This window comes from Petaurus breviceps, unplaced genomic scaffold (assembly GCF_028583685.1).
Source record: "Petaurus breviceps papuanus isolate PSGF00001 unplaced genomic scaffold, PetGlider_PUasm1.0 37, whole genome shotgun sequence".
NCBI lineage: Eukaryota > Metazoa > Chordata > Mammalia > Diprotodontia > Petauridae > Petaurus > Petaurus breviceps.
The window spans coordinates 97,091,066-97,109,634 of record NW_027186296.1 but is presented as its reverse complement, the minus strand read 5'-3'; the positions used below and the strand labels follow the sequence as shown (position 1 = coordinate 97,109,634).

The following is an 18,569-nucleotide window of genomic DNA, read 5'->3' as shown; positions in this document are numbered from 1 at the left end:
CCGCTCCGTTAGCCCTTCTCTCTCGGGTGCACCTTGCCCTGGATCCAGCACTGCACCGGTGGGCAGCAGTGCATCCAGGCGAGGTCTATCACTAGGGAGAGTGGGGAGAGGTGCTGGAGGGAGCAAACGGTTAAGTTTCAACCTGCTACTGACACCCTCACACTTCGGAGGAGCGCGGAAGAGAAAAGAGGAGCGCGGGAAAAGCCAAGGGCGGGGGCAGGGGGGCGAGGGAGCCCGGGAAGGGCCCCCGCGCGCACAGCGCGTAGTGGGACGGCGGCGCACTGAGCGCCACGCGGCGCCTCCAGAGGTGGGGGCCTCGCACTGGGGTTGGGGCGCCGCACGCTCCACCTCCTCCTGCTCTTCCCCAGCTCGCGCCGCTACCACTGTTGCCTCGGCTTTCCGCAGCCCCGGGTCTCTCCTCGGCAGCTGGAGATGTTTAACCGGGCAGTGAGCAGGCTCAGCAGAAAGCGACCGCCTTCAGGTAAATGGGTGCTCCCGGAGCCCTCCAGCGCACAGGGGATGGGGGAAGGGGGGGAGTGTAGAGGGAGCGGAGTGTCGAGGGCTGGCAGGCGGATCTCGAACTTGCAAGGAGTCGGCATCGGAGCCGCAAAGTTGGCGCTGTGCAAACGGAGTGAGCTGCTTAGCGCCGGGAGGGGAGAGCAGTGTGTGTTTTTGGGTAGTGCCTACGGGAACGATTGCCCAAGTTTGACAAGGGAACGGTTCTCCAGCTGGTGCTTGGAAAGCACCCTCCATCCCTCAGACAGCAGCCTCCGACCACAGGCGGGGAGGCAGGCACGGTCGTGTCCCTCCTTTAGCGTTTCCATCTAAACCTTCCCGCACTAAGGGGCTGCGTCCAGCCCCCTCAGATCTGGCAGAAAAGGGTTTTCTCCTCCCCCTCCATTCTCCTTCCTCTACTTTCCTCCTTCCCTTCTCAGGGATCACAACTTCAAAACTCTAAAAGCAGTAGCCTTTCTCTCCTTTCGAGTCCCGTTGAGGCGGGGGAGATGTTTTAAGATGAGCTCGGAGACTCTCAGAACAGGAAGTTTGGCTGAAAGAGGAAGAGTAGCAGTTTTCTTTTTACTAAATGTCTGGGAAGAAACTATACACACGCATACACAGCCAAGCACGTCGAAAATTAGAATCGAAAAAGCAGAAGTAGGTGAGGATTTCTCTTGGATCCTTTTATTACCGGGGGTGGGGGCGGGGGGGGGGGAGGAGGAGGAGGAGGAGGAGGAGGGCAGGCAAGGAAAGGAATGAGGTTAGGCGCTTGTTAGACAGGGATCTCATCCTTCTGCTTTCCAGCCTGAGTTCTTGTGTCTTTGTTAGGTGTAGAGAGATGGATATAGAGGAGAGACAGAGGGAGAAAAGAAAAAGACAAGAGAGGCGGGGGGGGGGGGGGGGGGAGGAGGGGACTGTGCGGGGCGGGAGGAGGGGGGAGGGGGGGGGGGAGAGGGAGGGAGAGAGAGAGAGAGAGAGAGAGAGAGAGATCTCTATCCTTGTTCCAAAAAGATCACACAACAGCCCAAATCATTACTTTTGCTATGCATGAACTAAGCAGAGTATCAGTACCTGGGGGGTATAGTGAGTTTGGATCTGAATTTTCAGGGAATGACTTGGTGACAAAGCAAGGTTCACTTTAACCCCTTCACTTTTGCCAGATTCCACCAAGAGGTTGACCCTATGGGGACTGTCACCAGACTGTGAAGTGCTGAATGAAGTTTTAGGTTTTGAATTGAGTTTCATATTACTTAACTAGGGTAATGCATTTTAAAATTTAGGATCTTAACCAAATTTTCCCTATTCTTTCCACCCTATTTCGCTCCCCCCCCCCGAACCTAATGAGAATTAAATTCTAAGTGTTTTATTATTCCAAATTCTCTTCTATCTTCAAATCTCGCATATATTTACATAGGTGTCATCCCTGTTTATATTATATCCTTTGCTTTTTTCCTTAATGTTATTTCAAGTACAGTAAGTATTTCTAGGGCAGCTGGGTGTGCAGTGGATAGAGTGTCAGGTCTGGAGTCAAGAAGACCTGAATTCAAATTTAGTCTCAGACACTTACTAGCTGTGTGATCCTGGGCAAATCACTTAACTGTGTTTGCCTCCATTTCCTCATCCATAAATGAGCTGGAGAAGGAAATGGCAAACCACTCCAAAATCTTTGCCAAGAAAACCCTAAATGGGATTATGAAGAGTTGGGCAGGACAGAAACGACCAAAAAACAAAAGGAACCAACTGTTTCCATGTGATTGGATTTGGAGTTAGAAGAACGTGGTACAAATCCCAACTCTGTTCTTGATACCTGTATCATCTTGGGCAGGTCACCTAATTAATCTCTGCAGGCCTTGGTTTTCTCATATGTAAATGACAGGGTTGGACTAGATGATCTCTATGGTTCCTTATGGTTATAAATCCATCAGTCTGTGATTGACAGTCTTTATGCTTGTCATTTTAAAGAGGTGTATTATTGTGTTATTGTGCCCTACTTTACTCAGCTGTTCCCCTATTGATGAACATTTGGGTTATTTTTAATTTTTCACTGTTCTAATCACCACTTCTGTGTACAATGTACAAATTAATTCTTTTTTTCTTTTGGATTATTCCCTTGGAAAATATTCCAAAAAAATTTGCCAGGGCAAAAAGTGCAAACAATTGTCTATCTTTTTTTGTTGTTACATATTAGATTGCTTTCTGTACCAATTTAGAACCCTCTACCTTATCTCTTCTCATCAACCACCCTCCTCATCCTCCTAAGCAACATGCCTATCAATGTACCTGTTTGGGTGCAGCATTAGTTAAGCTTTAAAAAAATGTTCAAGTCATCCATAGTGAGACTGATGGTATTTACAGTGTCATCTAGTACAGTGATGGATACCTAAACTAGTTTTTGTGGTACTATGATTGATTACCTAATACTTAGATTGAAATCTTGAGACTTAAAAATCTCACAATCTGGCATGAAAGAACCTGAGACTCATTGGCTAGTGTTGTAATTATCAGTGTAGGGAGCAAAGTAAAAATAAACAAGAGGGTTCAAAATCATGATCTCTAAATTCTAATTCTAACATTCTGTGATCTAAAGGATGAGTGGATAAGAAATGGGAGTACATGTTTTTTAAGTGTTTTCCACAACTCTAAGTCTGCCATACATATCAAATCATTATATTTTAAGACTCTGATGGTCAAGTCACTTTACTGAAAAACTGATGGGAGGAAGTACCCTTAAACTGTTGCTTATGTTTTTGTACCCTTCTATTCAACGTTCATAAACTGTCTTTATGATTATCTTTAAATAAACATTATTGGAGCCTTTTGTCTTCATATCAAAACATTTCTGAATGTGTTCTATCCATCTCCTACCCCCGCCTTGTCAATAGTCTTTTCTTGGAACAAAGACACAATTAAGGTAAACCAACTTAGAATGACCACATCTGACAGAGTATGCCATATTCCACACCTGGAGTCCTTCACCTCCCAACTGGAAAGAAAGATACACTTCCTCATTTCCATTCCTGGGGCCAAGATTTGTCATAATTACTTAGCATTTGACTTCATTTTAGTGTTTTATTTGTATAATTGCAGTCATTGTTTATATTGTTCTCCAACCTCTGCTTACTTTACTCAGTATATCTGTTTATATAATCTTTCTCATAGTTCTCTGAATTCCTCATGTTTCTTATGGTGATATTCCATTTCATTCATAATGAATGAAAAAGAATTTTCATTCATTTGTCCGGTGATTTCCACATCAGCAGACACTCTCTTTATTCCCAGTTTTTGCTACCACAATAAATGCTACTATAAATAATTTTTGCTTAAATAGGACTTTTCTTTTTGTCTTTGACCTCCTTGATGTATATCTCTGGGTCAAGGTAGATATGAAGAATTTAGAGATTTTTCTCACATAATTCCAGATTGTCTTCTGGCATGGTTGGGCTAGTTCAGTTCCAAAACAGTAAATACCTGTTGTCTATTAGACTTTCCAGCATTGGCCATTTCCATCTTCTGTCATCTTTGTCAACTTGGTGCATGTGAGATGAAACCTTAGAGTTGTTTCAATTTGTATTTCCCTTGTTTTTATTGATCTGGAACATTTTTTCCTTATTGATAGTTTGTAATTCTTTTGAATATTGTTCATAGACTTTTCACTGCTCTTTTGTTGGATGATGGCTCTTGTTATTACCTATTTGTGTTAATGCTCTATATGTCTTGTATTTCTGACTTTTATCAGAGACATTTGATGCAAAGATTTTCTCATTTGAAAATTCCCCTTCCTAATCTAACAGTATTGATTTGGCTCACACAAAAGCTTTTAAATTTTATGAAGTTGAAATGATCTATTTTCTCTTATTACCTCTATCCCTTGTTTAATAATGGAAGGAGGTAACTTTCATAGCTTTTTTTGACATAGGTACGCTTTACTCTTTCTCCTTACCCAAATTTTAATAATTCACCTTTTTTCCTCCCCTTCTCCCTAAAAAGACCCTCATATTTTGGATGACTCTGGGGCTTCTCCCTAATCCACTGACCTAAAGAATATGAACAATGACTTTTCCACATAGAGAAGCAATTGAAAGAATACTGGATAGATTAGGAGTCTGAAGATCTGAATTCTGTTCCTGTCTCGTTTACCTATTAACTGAATGACATTAAACAAGTTATTTTGCCTCTTGTAAATGGGTATGTTAGATGCTCTGAATTCTAAAACCTCTATAATTCTGATGATTAGTGACTGTGTTTGAGTATGTAGTAGTGAGTATATAGTAGGCTTCCCAACTACTCCCAGGCTCTCAAACTTTTCCCCAAGGCCTATTAAAGATTATCTCATTAAGCGCTTTGAAACATTTTTTGATTTATTAGCCAGCTTGAGTTCTTATTTAAAGATGACAGTGTATACAGTCATTTAATTTAATATCTTTGTTGTAACAACTCAGCAGAAAGGCAGCCTCTGTGAGGGAGGAAGATTTCCCTGCAGAATGTTTCAGGTGACATATTTGCTGACTTTTGTAAAGTAAGGCTAGGTCTCTCATGGAATTAATCCAATGACAGGCCAGAGTAGGGCCTGAGGGGGATCTCACAGTATGTGTCTCACAGCCTTTGTCCTGCGTAACTTCAAAAAAATAAAAATTCACACATGATTATTAGAATTGCTTTACTTGTTATTGATGATTTTTTTTAAAACATTGTGATAACTTCCCAAAAGACCTTTCTCCCAATAGGATCATAGACTTAGAGCCAGAATGGACCTTAGAGGTCATCTAGGTGAACCCCCTGATTTTTCAGCTGCAGAAACTGAGACCATAGAAATTAGGTCACTTGCCTAAGATTACACTAAAACAAGTCTTCTGACTCAAATAAAGCACACTTTTCATTATATCAAACTTCCTTTCAACAGTATCCTTCCTTATTTAGGAAGAACAAAATACTAATAAACCAGTAAGCAAAACCAATTGGTTACAGTGACTGTAACTGACTGTATATATAGCATTCTGTATCCACAAATTTATCACTTCTCTAACCAGAAATGTGTGCCAACAAAAGCCCTCTGGAACCAACACTGGTCTTTGTAGTTGATCTTTATTCTGTTACCTTTTAGAATTGTGATAATAGGGGGCGGCTAGGTGGCACAGTGAATAGAGCACCAGCCCTGGAGTCAGGAGGACCTGAGTTCAAATGCGGCCTCAGACACTTAACACACTTACTAGCCATGTGACTTTGGGCAAGTCACTTAACCCCAATTGCCCTCCAAAAGAAAAGCAAAAAAAAAGAATTGTCATAATTTTCATTATTGTAGTCAATGCATATATTATTCTCCAAATTCAGCTTTCTTTGCTCTGTATTAGCTCATATACATCTTTCCACATTTCTTGGAATTCTTTTTCTTTGTCATTCTTTACAGCACAAAAAGACTCCAGGACAGTCAAGTACAACAGTTAGTTCAGCCATTCCCCACTCAATGGATGTCCCTTTGCTTCCACAAACAGTAATGCTATGATGTTCACATGGGGCCTATCTCTTGTTGACTTTGGGGTAAATGCCCAATAAAGCGATCAGAGAATATGGACAGTTTAGTAACTTTTCTCACATAATTCCAAATTGTTTTTTAGAATTATTGAACTAATTCAGGGCTTCACCAACAGTGTGTCCATCTTTTTACAAGTCATCTAACATTTTCTATTTGTCTGATTTTTGTGAATTTGATGGGTTTGAAGTTATCCATGAGAATTACTGTAGTTGATATGTCTTGTTAATCACTTGTAGCATTTTCATGTGATTGTTTGCATTTTGAATTTTGAAAGCTCTTTCCATATATCCTTTGACTAGTTATCAATTGGGGAGCAACTTGTCATATACTTGAATCAGTTCTCTATAGACTTTAGATATCAGACTTTTATCAGAGCTACTTCAGATCATGGGATCATAGATTTAAAATTAAAAGGGATTTTAAAGGGTATCAAGTACAATCCTCATATTTTACAAATAAAATAATGAACTGAAGCCCAGAAAGGTTATAAGACTTACCCAAAGTCATGTAGCTAATGCTTGTATGGAGCAAAATTTAGTCCTTTACCTTCCTGATTCCAAGGCCAAAGATTCCACTTTACCATGCTGCTGTCTTGTTTCTGCTTTTATTGGTATTGATACCAATCTATACCTTTTGTTATTTGTTCTATATTGATTTTATTTGAACAGAATTTTTGTAATTTTTAAAAATAGAAATGTTCAATTTATCTTTTGTGATCTAAATCCCTTAACTGTTTGTGAATTCTGCCCCTAACCTTGTCTGTGAAAGATACACTCTTATTTTACTCTAAATATTTTTAAAATGATATTACCATTTATATTTAGATTATTTATCAATTTGGAGTTTACTGTGCTGTATAGTGTAAGATGCTGTTCTAAACCTATTTTATGGCAAACTACTTCCTATTTTCCACACTGGGTTTTACAAATAAATTTTTATCAATGTCATTTGTTTTTATATGGTCCCACTGTATCTCTCCCCTTCCCCTTTCCCCATGGAAGAAATGATTTTTAAAAAAAAAGAAAGAAAGAAAAAAGAAGATAAAACAAGTAAAACAGATCAATATATATTAAAAAAAAAAACTGTGATGCAGTGATCTACAACATAGGCTCCTTACCCCTGGAAAGTGTTGGGGGAAGTGCTTTCTTATTAATTGCTTTGTGGTTCTTTCCATTTTCATTATTCTAGTGATCATGTATATTGTTTTCTTGGTTCTGCTTATGTCACTTGCTTTAGTTCAATTAAGTCTATCTCTGTTTTTCTTTGTTCATATTGTTCATTGTTTCTTACAGCACAGTATAATTCCATTATATTTATGTACCATAATTTCTTTAGCCATTTCCCAATCAATGATCATCTACCTCATTTTCTGTTCTTTACTACCTCAAAAAGGGATGCAATAAACATTTTTGGTATATATGGGGCTTTTCCTTTTATGAGTAATCATGAGATATATTCCTATCAGTGGAATCTCTGATTCATAGACAATGGACATTATATAGCCATTTTATTTGGATAATTCCAAATTGCTTTCTTAGAATGGTTCTACTAGTACTTCACAGCTCCCCCAACAATGTATTAGTTTGCCTTGTTCCGCAATCCCTCCAGCATCGACTATTCCCATCTTTTGTCATCTTTGCTAATTTCCTGGGTGTGAGGTGAAGCATCAAATTCATTTTGATAGGCATTTCTCTTACCATTAGTCTTTTGGTACATTCTTTTATATGGTTGTTAATAGTTTGCATTTCTCTCCCTCTCCTTTCTTCCTTTCTCCCCACACCCCACCTCCTTCCACTAATTTATGTTGAATATAGAGTCTTTCCGTAAGTAGTTTGTGTTCTAAAATCTATCTGGGCTACTTTGCTCATTTGTTTTTAGCTGTTTTATCCACTTTTCTATTGCTCTTTTACTAACCAGTGTCAAATAACTGGTTTGGGGGAAATAAATTATTACCTAAAGGAATAAAATATTCAAGTTAATAAAAAAATAGAAACACAAAACCTTAAACAATCTAATCTCAAAAAAGAAGGATTGAACAAGTTATAAACTACAAAAAACTTTATCTAAATGGATGTACAATTAATTCCATCAAGTATTTAGAGAACAATTAATTCATATGCTAGAAAAATTATTCTCAGTAACTGAGGAGGAAAACATTCTCCTGACCTCCCATTATCTAGCAAATATAGTACTGCTACAAAAAAAGATAGGGAAAAATCAGAAAAAGAGAAATGTAAATCGCTATCATTAATATTAATGTAAGTATTTAAATAAAATATTAGCAAAAGAATTATAACAATATAGTTAATAAATAATTCACTGTGACAAAATTGGATTTAAAGCAGGTGATATAAGAATAGTGCAATATTGGGGTGGGTAGGTGGCGCAGTGAATAGAGCATCGGCCCTGGAGTCAGGAGGACCTGAGTTCAAATACGGCCTCAGACACTTAACACAAAAACTACCAGTGACCTTGGGCAAGTCACTTAACCCCAATTGCCTTCCAAAAAGCAAAAAAAAAAAAAAGAATAGTGCAATATTAGGAAAATAATTAGCAGCAAAAATCACATGACACTGATAAAGTCTGCCACAGATGTTTTTGATTAATTAAGTATTCCTTTATTTTAAAACCCTAAAAAGCATTGATATGGAAGAATCATTCTCTAATTAATCAAAACTACATATTTAAAACCAAGATATAGCGTCATTTGCAATGGAAAAAAATGGAAACTTGCCCAGTAAGTTCAGGAATAAAGTAAGAATATACCTTCTCCCCACTATTAGTTTTGTATAGAACTAAAAATGCTAACTATAACAATGACTAAATAAAATAAGAGGAAGAAGCATCAGCAAAAAAGGGACAAAAGGTGTGTGTGTGGGGGCGGAACTTGAGGTCTTGATGCCACATGTTGCCCTCTAGGTTCTCAAGTGTGACCCTTTGACTGAATCCAAACTTCACAGAACAAATCACTTTAATAAAAAGGATTTGTTCTGTAAAACTTGGATTCAGTCAAAAGGCCACACCCAAGGATCAATAAACCTTTAGGAAGTGTTGATACTTGACAGTATACTGTGAAGCTTTTCAATAGTTTACTTTGGAAGAAATAAATTTTTATTGATATCTCTTGCATTTATATAGTATAATAGTTTCTGTTAATCTTTTATTTCCTTTCTATTTATTATGAAATTACCCTTTTCATTTTTTATTGACAACTTGATTTTCCAAATATCTGCTCATGTTTTTCTTTTTTGTTAATCTTTCTGCTAGATTGACCCAGCTCTGAAAGAATATTAAAGTTTTCGTAATTATTATTTTATAATACATAAATGTGAATTACTATGATCATAGTTCTGCTGTAATACATATATCATTATGCTCAAAACAAGTGACAGTTAAGGTAAGTAGCTTCACCCATGAAAGGCAGTGTGATATAGGAGATAAAGACCTGGCCTTGGAGTCAGGAAAACCTAGTTGCAAGTTCAATCTTTGAAGTATACTGAATTGTAATCATGGGCACATTACTTAATCTCTCAATATCACAAGGCTACTTTCTAATAAGTTAAGTTGCCTGAGAAAGTACCAATGTAAATAGCTGAGGTCACTTCCTTCACTGTTGCAATCACAGACCCAGTTAAAAGAAAAGTTTTAGCCATAGAGTTTTCTCAAATATGGTAGGCTTCACCAATAACTGTTCTTCCTAGTGTTTAGCTTAGCATGTCTGTCACCTTGGAGATATTTAATAAATACTTGTTGGTTGATTATTTTCAAAGCCTTTTTGTAATTCATTTAGTTTTTCACTTAAGACCTTAGTTGATATCTTATTGGTACACTTATTTAATAATGATACTTTTTGACTATCTATGGAGATTTTATATTTAATATAGTTTCTCTTTATTTCTGTTATCATTTTCCATTTTAATTTTTGTCTTATATGAAATTATCATTTCACCTTTATCTTATTTGAGGACTTTCTGGACTATGATAAATTTTGTTCCAGCCATTCATTTTCACTTGTGTATTTTTTTTTAATATTTTAAATGTTTCTTATTGTTGGGTCTAGTATTTTATTCATTCTGCCATTTTCTAACTTTTTAATGGGGAATTTGATCCTTTCACATTTAAAGTTGTAATTTCAAAGTTTGTATTTTCCTCCATTAAATTGTTATGCTAATTTTCTCCCTCTTGTAAGTCAGATACTTTATCCCTAGGGTTAGGTTACTAACCTAGTTTCCCTCCCATAGAGTCTTCCTGCTTCTTTTCTGAATATCTAGTCTCAGCCCACATACCCTGAATTTAATTTCATTTTCATTCTCTCCCTCTTTCTGCGTGTCTTTGTCTGTCTCCGTGTCTCACTTTATCTTTGTTTTTCTCTGTTTCTGTCTTTATCTCTCATTTTTTTTTGTGGTATAAAGGGAAGGAAGGATGTGCATGTGCACGCAACACAGAGACATTGACAATGTAGGCTCATTCTGCCCCTATGGTCCAGTCTCTCTCCTGAGAGGAAGGAGGTATGTTTCATTAGGAGTATTCTGAAATCAACAAGCATTTGTTAAATATGTCAAGCACTGTGCCAGATATAGGGGATATAAATACAAACATGAAAGTGGTCCTTGCCTGTAGTTTCCTTTCACTGCATTGGTCAGAATCTTAACACTTTGTTTCCCCTTTCATTATTATGGCCATTGTGTAAATATTCGTGTAAATATTCTCCTTGCTTCTATTAACTCTGTTCTTCATCAGTTCATATAAATTCTCACAAGTTTTTCTGAATTTTTAAATTCAATTTCTGTCTGTTTTTATTTTTTATTTATTTATTTTTAAAAGCAATTGGGGTTAAGTAACTTGCTCAAGGTTATACGGCCAGGTGTTTCTGCGTGGGTGCCAAGTGTCCGAGCCCAGATTCGATCCCAGATCATCCCGACTCTGGGGCTGGTGCTCTTACTGTAACGCTGTGCTACCTGGCCACCCCTCTGTCTGTTTTTAAAACAGTCACTTTTGGATACACCTGTTTGTTTTCCACTCCCATCCCCAGTGAGCCTTTAGCCTTTACTATGTAACAAATAGTTATGTAAACTCAACCAACATATTTAACAATGTGTCTAATAGTATATAAATATTTGTACACATAGCCCCATAGTACACTTCTTCACCAGAAAAGAAGGTGCATTTCCTCATTTCTTCTTCAGGGCCAAGATTAGTCATTATAATATAAAAGTGACTACCCTGGCCCCCCTTGCTTAAAAGCCAAGTATATTTCATCCCTCCCCCAGGATTTTCCAGTAGCTTTAAGAGAGTTTGGGATAGTTATGGTTAGATGAAGCCCCTATTGATTGTGTTCTACTGATTTTAGGAGTCTCCTGCACCCCAATTACACTTAACCACTCAGTGGTTAGATGAGCTTTTACAAAGGAATATTTGCTTTAAAAATATAGCAAGAACAAACATATTAACCCTCCCCCCACACGCCTGGGTGGGGCAAGATTTTCTTTTACACCACCTCAGTCTTTAGGGAGCAAAAGAAGATCAGGTTCATAGCTTACCTCACTTCCTATATAACATGGTCCCACGAAGTCCAAAGACCCTCATGGACTTGCGTCCAAGGGTGTCATGGTTTCCTAGGTCCATGGACTCTGCTGCCTGTACTAGAACTGGAAAAGACAAGTAAAATACACCAAAACTCCAAACCTAATTCTTGAGACCACAGGGCCTCAAGGGAGAAGGGGAAGGTAGCCTTTCCCTCTACTTGGCTTAGTTTGCCCCATGCTGTGGGTGAACAGAACTTTCAGCTCCCCTGTGCACTACTAGAAGAGAGAATGGGACGGTTCCACTCTGGTAGTTTTAAAGATACAAACTGTTCTGGCTGTACAGCCATGGAAAGCAGAGCTACTGCAACCCATATGGTAGGGGAACACAGGATATCTTTTTCCATAAACAGATTCCTATCATTTCCCACATGGGTATCTTTATCTTGAAATTGATGTGCAATGCTGATGAACTTCTCCAGGCAAACAAATTTTGACATAATTTTCCATAAGTCCTCATGACTGACAATATCAAAGGCCTTGGTCAGATCTACAAACGTGTACAGAACTCAATTCTTCTCCTTACATTTCTTCTGGAGTTGTTGGGCAGCAAACACTATATCGACCATTCCTCAACCTCTTCTGAAGCTACACTGGTTCTCAGGTACATGACTCTCAAGGTATCTCCTAAACGAACTTAGGACTTGATTGTGTGACATGGGAGACACTGGCACAAGACTGCTTAGCATGGCATGTCCATATCGGAGAAGGTGACGTGCGCTATGAGCAAAACAAAATTGAAATAGCTCAAAAGAAATGTGAGATGTGCAAATTTAGAGAATCCACCCCAAATGTTCACATGAACCATTTATGCCCTGGCCTGTGGTAGAACATTCTGAGCTCATACTGGTCTGATCAAGCTACAGTCAGATCACTGTAATTTGACTCTAGCATAGTAATGTCATTTTGGTCCTCTTTGAGAATGAAGGACAGCAATCGCTTCTATCTTAGGTGATTTGAACATACATAGCAAAGCCCTATTATAAAAATTATACAAATATAATTTCTTATGGTGCAAAAATAAATATTTCATCCCATTTATATACCACAGTGTGTTCATCCATTTCCTGTTTTATGGCACCCATTTTACTTTCATCATATATGTGTATAAATTGTATTTTTATGTGGATTCTTTCCCTTTGGTTTTATTCTTTCAGGCTGTATAATAGTAATGGAATTACTGGATCAAAGACTTTATATGTTAGCGAATTTTCTAATATAATTCCATTTATTTTCCAAAATGAACCAATTCTCAGCTCTAACAACAGTGCCTATCTTATTACAGCCTTTCTTTTAACCATTTTTACTTTTTGTTATCTATACAAATATGATGCGTATTAAGTTGGAATATCCTGAGTTTCATTTCATTTCTCTTATTATTATGATTTAAAGAATTAGGATGGCTAGGTGGCACAGTGAATAGAGTCCCTGGCCCTGGAGTCAGGAGGACCTGAATTCAAATCTGGCCTCAGACACTTAACACAAATACTAGCTGTGTGACCTTGGACAAGTCAACCCCAGTTGCCCTCCAAAAAAAAAAAAAAAAAGAATTGATAGTTTGCATTTCTTCTTTTGAAAACTGCCTTTTCATATATTTTCACCACTTATTTCAATTTCCCTGACTTATAAAGATCTTGTATTCTTCACATCTTATTTTCTTTTGATTTTGTTCAGTCAGTTTTTTTCCCCTCTGCATCCTTAAGTTACAAATCCTGCACATGATCACATGGATGGTTAGTGTTATAGGTGGAGATTTGAAGCTAGGTCTTTCAATTTCAAGTCCAACACTCTTACAAATAATAACATAATAGAAATGCTCATATTAGGGAAACAGTGAAAACATAATCACTCAGTTCCCCTCAGAATCTGTTTATGTATTTACAAAGAACTCTTGCCTTTGTTGGCTTTAAAAATGTAGATGTAATCTAGATCTTTGTTGGTATTGTTGGCTGACCATGCTTTGCATAATTTCATATGGATATTTCCTTCTTTTATTTCTTGATATTTGTTATTTTGTGTCGTCATGATACTGGATATTGCAAAAATTTAATCAATCATTTCTTAATTAATTAATTTAGATTTTCAGTTGTTCAGTATTACAAATGTATTAATAAATGTCAGAATATCCAGAGAAGGATCAGGGCAGCCAGGTAGCACAGTGAGTAAGAGCACCGGCCCCAGAGTCGGGATGACCTGGGATCGAATCCGGGCTCAGACACTCAGCACCACACCCAGAAATAACTGGCCGTGTAACCTTGAGCGAGTTACTTAACCCTGATTGCTTTAAAAAAAAAAAAAGGCTATCCAGAGATGTATGTTTAGGATGGTGAGATCATGATTCATGGTGATTGGTTAGAATGAGGTAGGGATATTTAGCTTGGAGAAGTAAACGTTAAGGAGAACATGATGATTGTCTTCAAGTATTTGAGACTATCATGTGGGAGAGGGATCGGCTTTGTTCTGCTTGATCCCAGAAAGCAGAAATAAGGGCAGTGGGTGAAAGTTGGAGAGAAAGAGACTTATATTTGCTTATAGGATCATGGATTTTAGTGCTGGAAGGGACCTTAGAAATAATCTCACATAACAGAGAGGAAACCGAGGCCCTAAGAGAAGTGACTTGCCCAAGGTAGTAAGTAGCAGAATTGGAATTCAAACCTAGATCTAAATTATATACTCTTTCCACAAAACCAGTTTTACATGAGGAAAAAGTGCCTATCAATGAAAGCTATCCCAAAATGGAATGGTCCACCTGGAAGGAGGTAGCGGATTCTTCTTCATTAGAAGTCTTCAGGGAAAAGATTGTTGTGCACTTGTGAGATATAGTGCAAAATGAATTCTTGGTCAGAGACTAGTTGGCCTCTGAGGACCCTTTCAAGTTTGAGATTCTGTGAATCTGTAAAAAATAAAGCAGCCATGAATATTTTTGTACAGACAAGTTTCTAAAAAAAATTTTTTTTAATGGTGTCTTCAGGATATGATCCTAATAGTGATAGTAGTGCCCTGTCAAAGGGTGTGTGACAAATTTTGTGACTACCTATTGCTAGGTTGCTCTTTCAAAAGTTTGCCCCAGTCTATGCAGCCTTATCAGCAATGTAATAAAATTCCTTCTTTTCCATCACTAATTTCGTATTTCATTCTTTTCTTGCCAGAGTATTTGTGATAAACAGGCTGTTTTTTCCTTTTGTTTCTTTGATGGAGAATATAGTCTATCAGCTACATTTACTGCAAGTGCTTTCTCTCCCCGCCCACCGCCATCCGTCTTTTATCTTAATTTTGGAGAAATTTCCTTTTGTCATGCAAAAATTCTTCAACAACTATACAATAACCAAAACCCATTGATAATTTTTTTTTCTTCTTCACAATTTAGGGACCTTACTATTCATTTTTCTTATAAAATTACTTAAAATTTAGAAATTTAATTATACAATTATATAGAAAATATAATTAAAATGTATAAATATTTAAAATTATATAAAATAAAATTATTATTACTTTTACATTTTAGAGCATTAATCCCAACTGAGCTTATTGTATTATATGGTTTATGTTGTGGAGCTGCCTCTCCCCTTTCCTCCACACACTTGTGCCATTATGTGGGGCTTTTGCCTAGTTCTCTGGGTATCTGCCTGGAGAGCAAGGATTCAGTGGAGACTACAAATAACAACAGCTCATCCTTTTTTTATTTCCTTCCTTCTGGTTCAAACTGGAAGTCACTGAATGAACATCTGTTGTTTAGTCCATTCAAAAGAGGATGTTGAGGCTTGTTCTTTGATCAAGTCAAAGGGTTCATAGGAGACACAAATTCTCCGCTTCTTTAGGACACAGAGTCTTTGAAAACTCAGAGATGGCAAGGGCAGATCTATGGGCATCCATTTCACCTGGGAGCTATTCAAGTAATACTCAGAGGATGGAAAGTAAGGGATGGCTTCCCTTAGTAGATTTGGCCACTCTTCTGCTATTTTAGCTTTGATTTCCAGTTAATGATGGGAAAGAACTTTGGTTTTTGTGTGACTTTTATGGTAATAACTAGGTGCTTGGTTTCCTTTAGGACTGTTTAATATCTGTGATACTTTTTTTTTCTTTCAAGAGATTCCCATCTATCCCACTCAAAAAAAGATGTTTTAATTGTTGTTGTTATGTTTTATTTTTGCTACAGATATTGGTATTTGTTGTTATTTTATTTCATTTTATTTTTCAGTTTGCCTTCAGTTCATGTACAGTTCCCTACCAGGGGAATTACATATTGTTCTCAGAAGTTTGATTCTGTAGCTATTAACACTTGATCTTTTAGGAGGATTCTTTCCATAAATTAGTTTACTCAAAAGCTGTTTTCTTGGATGCTCAGTTGTGTTTAATAGGCTGTCACTCTTGGGTTATGAGTCTGAATGCATTCTTTTTCTATGTGGATATAAGGAAAATGTGTTAAGAAGGTGGTTAGCTTTGACTAGATTTTGTGGGGCATACAGATTTCTGAGCAGTCTCTTGCTGTGTTGCTGCAAAGTAGAGTTTATTTAAAGGAGATTTATCTCTGTACACATGCATGCACATGTGCACATACACAAGGACATGTACACAGTTTACATTTTCTTTGGGCAGTCATCCTAACTTTAAAACTTTTTTTAGGAGAAACTTGAAACTAGATCACATAGTATAGAGAGGTAACTCGAGGCTTTTGGGGAACCATAATATGCTACTAATTAAAACGTTACTTAACTCTTATAAGTTATTTAGCTACAGATGATCACATAGAATTTCATGCTCCTTGAGCTAGTAGTCCAACTGCCAGAATTCCATGCTGATGAATGTTATAGATACATTTTTGGTATTGATTTCTAAGGAATTCATATTAGGAGGTGGCATGATGTGTGGAACAGGTGCTGCACTCGATATCAAAGGAGTTAGGTTTGAGACATGACTTTGTCCCTTCCTACCTACCTCTAAGACCTTGTACAAGTCATTTAATTTTTTTGGTCTCAGTTTCCTTATGTGTAAAATAAGGGGGTAGTGTTAGAAAAACCTTAAGGACCTGTCCAGTTCTATATCTTTGATCCTACATTTATGTTTGAAAACTTGATCATTTCTAACATGTACATTGCATGTCTTTTTTTCTTCCATATAAGATAAAATAAGATTCAAAACCAGCTTTTCATATGTAAGTTGGGATGGGGTGGGGTTGGACTAGATGACCTCGGAGATCTTTAATCTAGGATTCTATAATTATATAAATTAATTGTTCTGTCTCTTTGTATTTTATATTCTAGCTTCTGTTGTCATAAAGATCAAGTTATAAAAATTAAATTTTCTCTTTTTTAATAAATATTAACTATATATTTAGAGATAAATTTATCAAAATCCATATTTTAAAGTATGAAATAAAATTATTAGTCTGTGTACAGGTTTCATATTTGTAAAATGCTACAAATTCCCTAAAGGATAAGCACTGGTATTAACTTTCCTAGAGGAATTATTTTTACAAGATGAAATTAACAACCCAAAAATTTAATAGTGATTAACCAAATAACAGCAAAGTCAGATTGTCGAGTAATAATAAGTCTGAAGGCATCTTTTTTGTTGTTGCTTAAGTTAAATTTTATTTTTCCATTATCAAGTATTTGTATTTTTTTCTCCTACCTCAACTGGAAAAAACAAAGAAACCCCTATAACAAATAAGCAGAATCAAACAAACCAAATTCCCCTAATGATCACATCTAAAAATGCGTTTCTCCTTCTTTCTATTAGCCAATCACCTATCTATATGGGGATAGTCTTCATCATCACTGGTCCTCTGGAATCGTGATTGATCTTTGATTGATTGAACTTCAATCAGAGTTCTTTAGTCTTTCAAAATTATTTTAGCAATGCTGATATCTTAGTATAAATTGTTTTCCTGGCTCTGCTCATTTTACTCTATATCAGTCCATATAAGTCTCCCTAGATTTCTCTGAAGCATCCCCTTCATCATTACTTACAGCACAATAGTAATTCATTGTATTTCTATACTATAATTTGTTCAGTTGCTCCCCAACTGATAGGCACCCCCTTTGTTTCCAAGTCTTTGCCACTACATAAAGAGCTGTTATAAATATTTTTGTACAGATAGAACTCCTTCCTCTTTCTTTGATCACTTTCAGGTATAGGTGTACTATGTTAGTGCTGGATTAAAGTGAGTGCACAATTTAGTAAGCTTTTGCCCATAGTTCTAAATTGTTTTCCAGAATGACTATACCAATTCACAGCTTAATCCAGAGTGTGTCAATGTCCCTGTTTTCACACAGCTCCTTTAATAAATGTAACATCTATAAATTTACCATCAGAGTTCAGAATTAGAAGGAACCATAAAATTCACATGGCCTAATATGTGTCTGTCCAAGAATTTCACCTATCACATTCCTAACAAGTAGATACACGACCTTTGTTTGAAGACACATTTATAAGGGGAAACCTACTCCATTCCAACAGGGTGCCTTACACTTGTAGATTGTATTAATTCTTAAGGAGTTTCCCCTTCTATTGTTCTATTGCCTCATGGGCATTCCAAATCCTGTTCTCCTAGATTTACAGTATTTTAAATCTTGGCTATCTTTTACTTATCAAAGAGTCTTTAAAAATCTCCATAATAACGGAGAGAAAGACACTGGGGGTTTTATATCTGGAAGTTTAATCTGTTTAAATTTCTTTAAAAAAAACTCATTTTTTTTTTTGGAAATAAACTGAGGCTGAAGTGTTGTTTTTAGCAGGAGTGAAAGACTTCCTTTTAAAATGATTTGAAATAATCTAAAACTTCGTTTTAGATCGGTTGTGTGGATTGGAAAACAGTGGAAGTATTGTGAGCAAAGTAATGGAAACATTGCAAGGGTAAGGGAGGTATTTAGTTTAATGCCACAGAGAGTATGATTAGTTAACTTGAATGTGGCAATGGTTCAGAAGAAATGTGAGCTGATAGTTTGCTGTATATATGT

The 18,569-nt window shown here is 36.9% G+C and overlaps 1 protein-coding gene across 3 annotated transcripts in view; it reads left to right on the top strand.

The window, feature by feature from the left end:
* Positions 1-222: 222 nt before the first annotated feature.
* The window catches only part of RGS10 (regulator of G protein signaling 10), a 70,619-nt gene continuing 52,272 nt past the window's right edge, over positions 223-18,569 (top strand). Inside the window, exon 1 of one of the 3 annotated variants that reach the window (XM_069099077.1) lies at positions 223-481. In XM_069099077.1, the coding sequence (XP_068955178.1) occupies positions 433-481 (49 nt within the window). In that variant the 5' untranslated portion in view covers positions 223-432. Of the gene's footprint in view, positions 482-15,367; positions 15,525-18,569 lie in introns of those variants that run through there. The other 2 variants (XM_069099078.1, XM_069099076.1) reach the window with 2 other exon arrangements.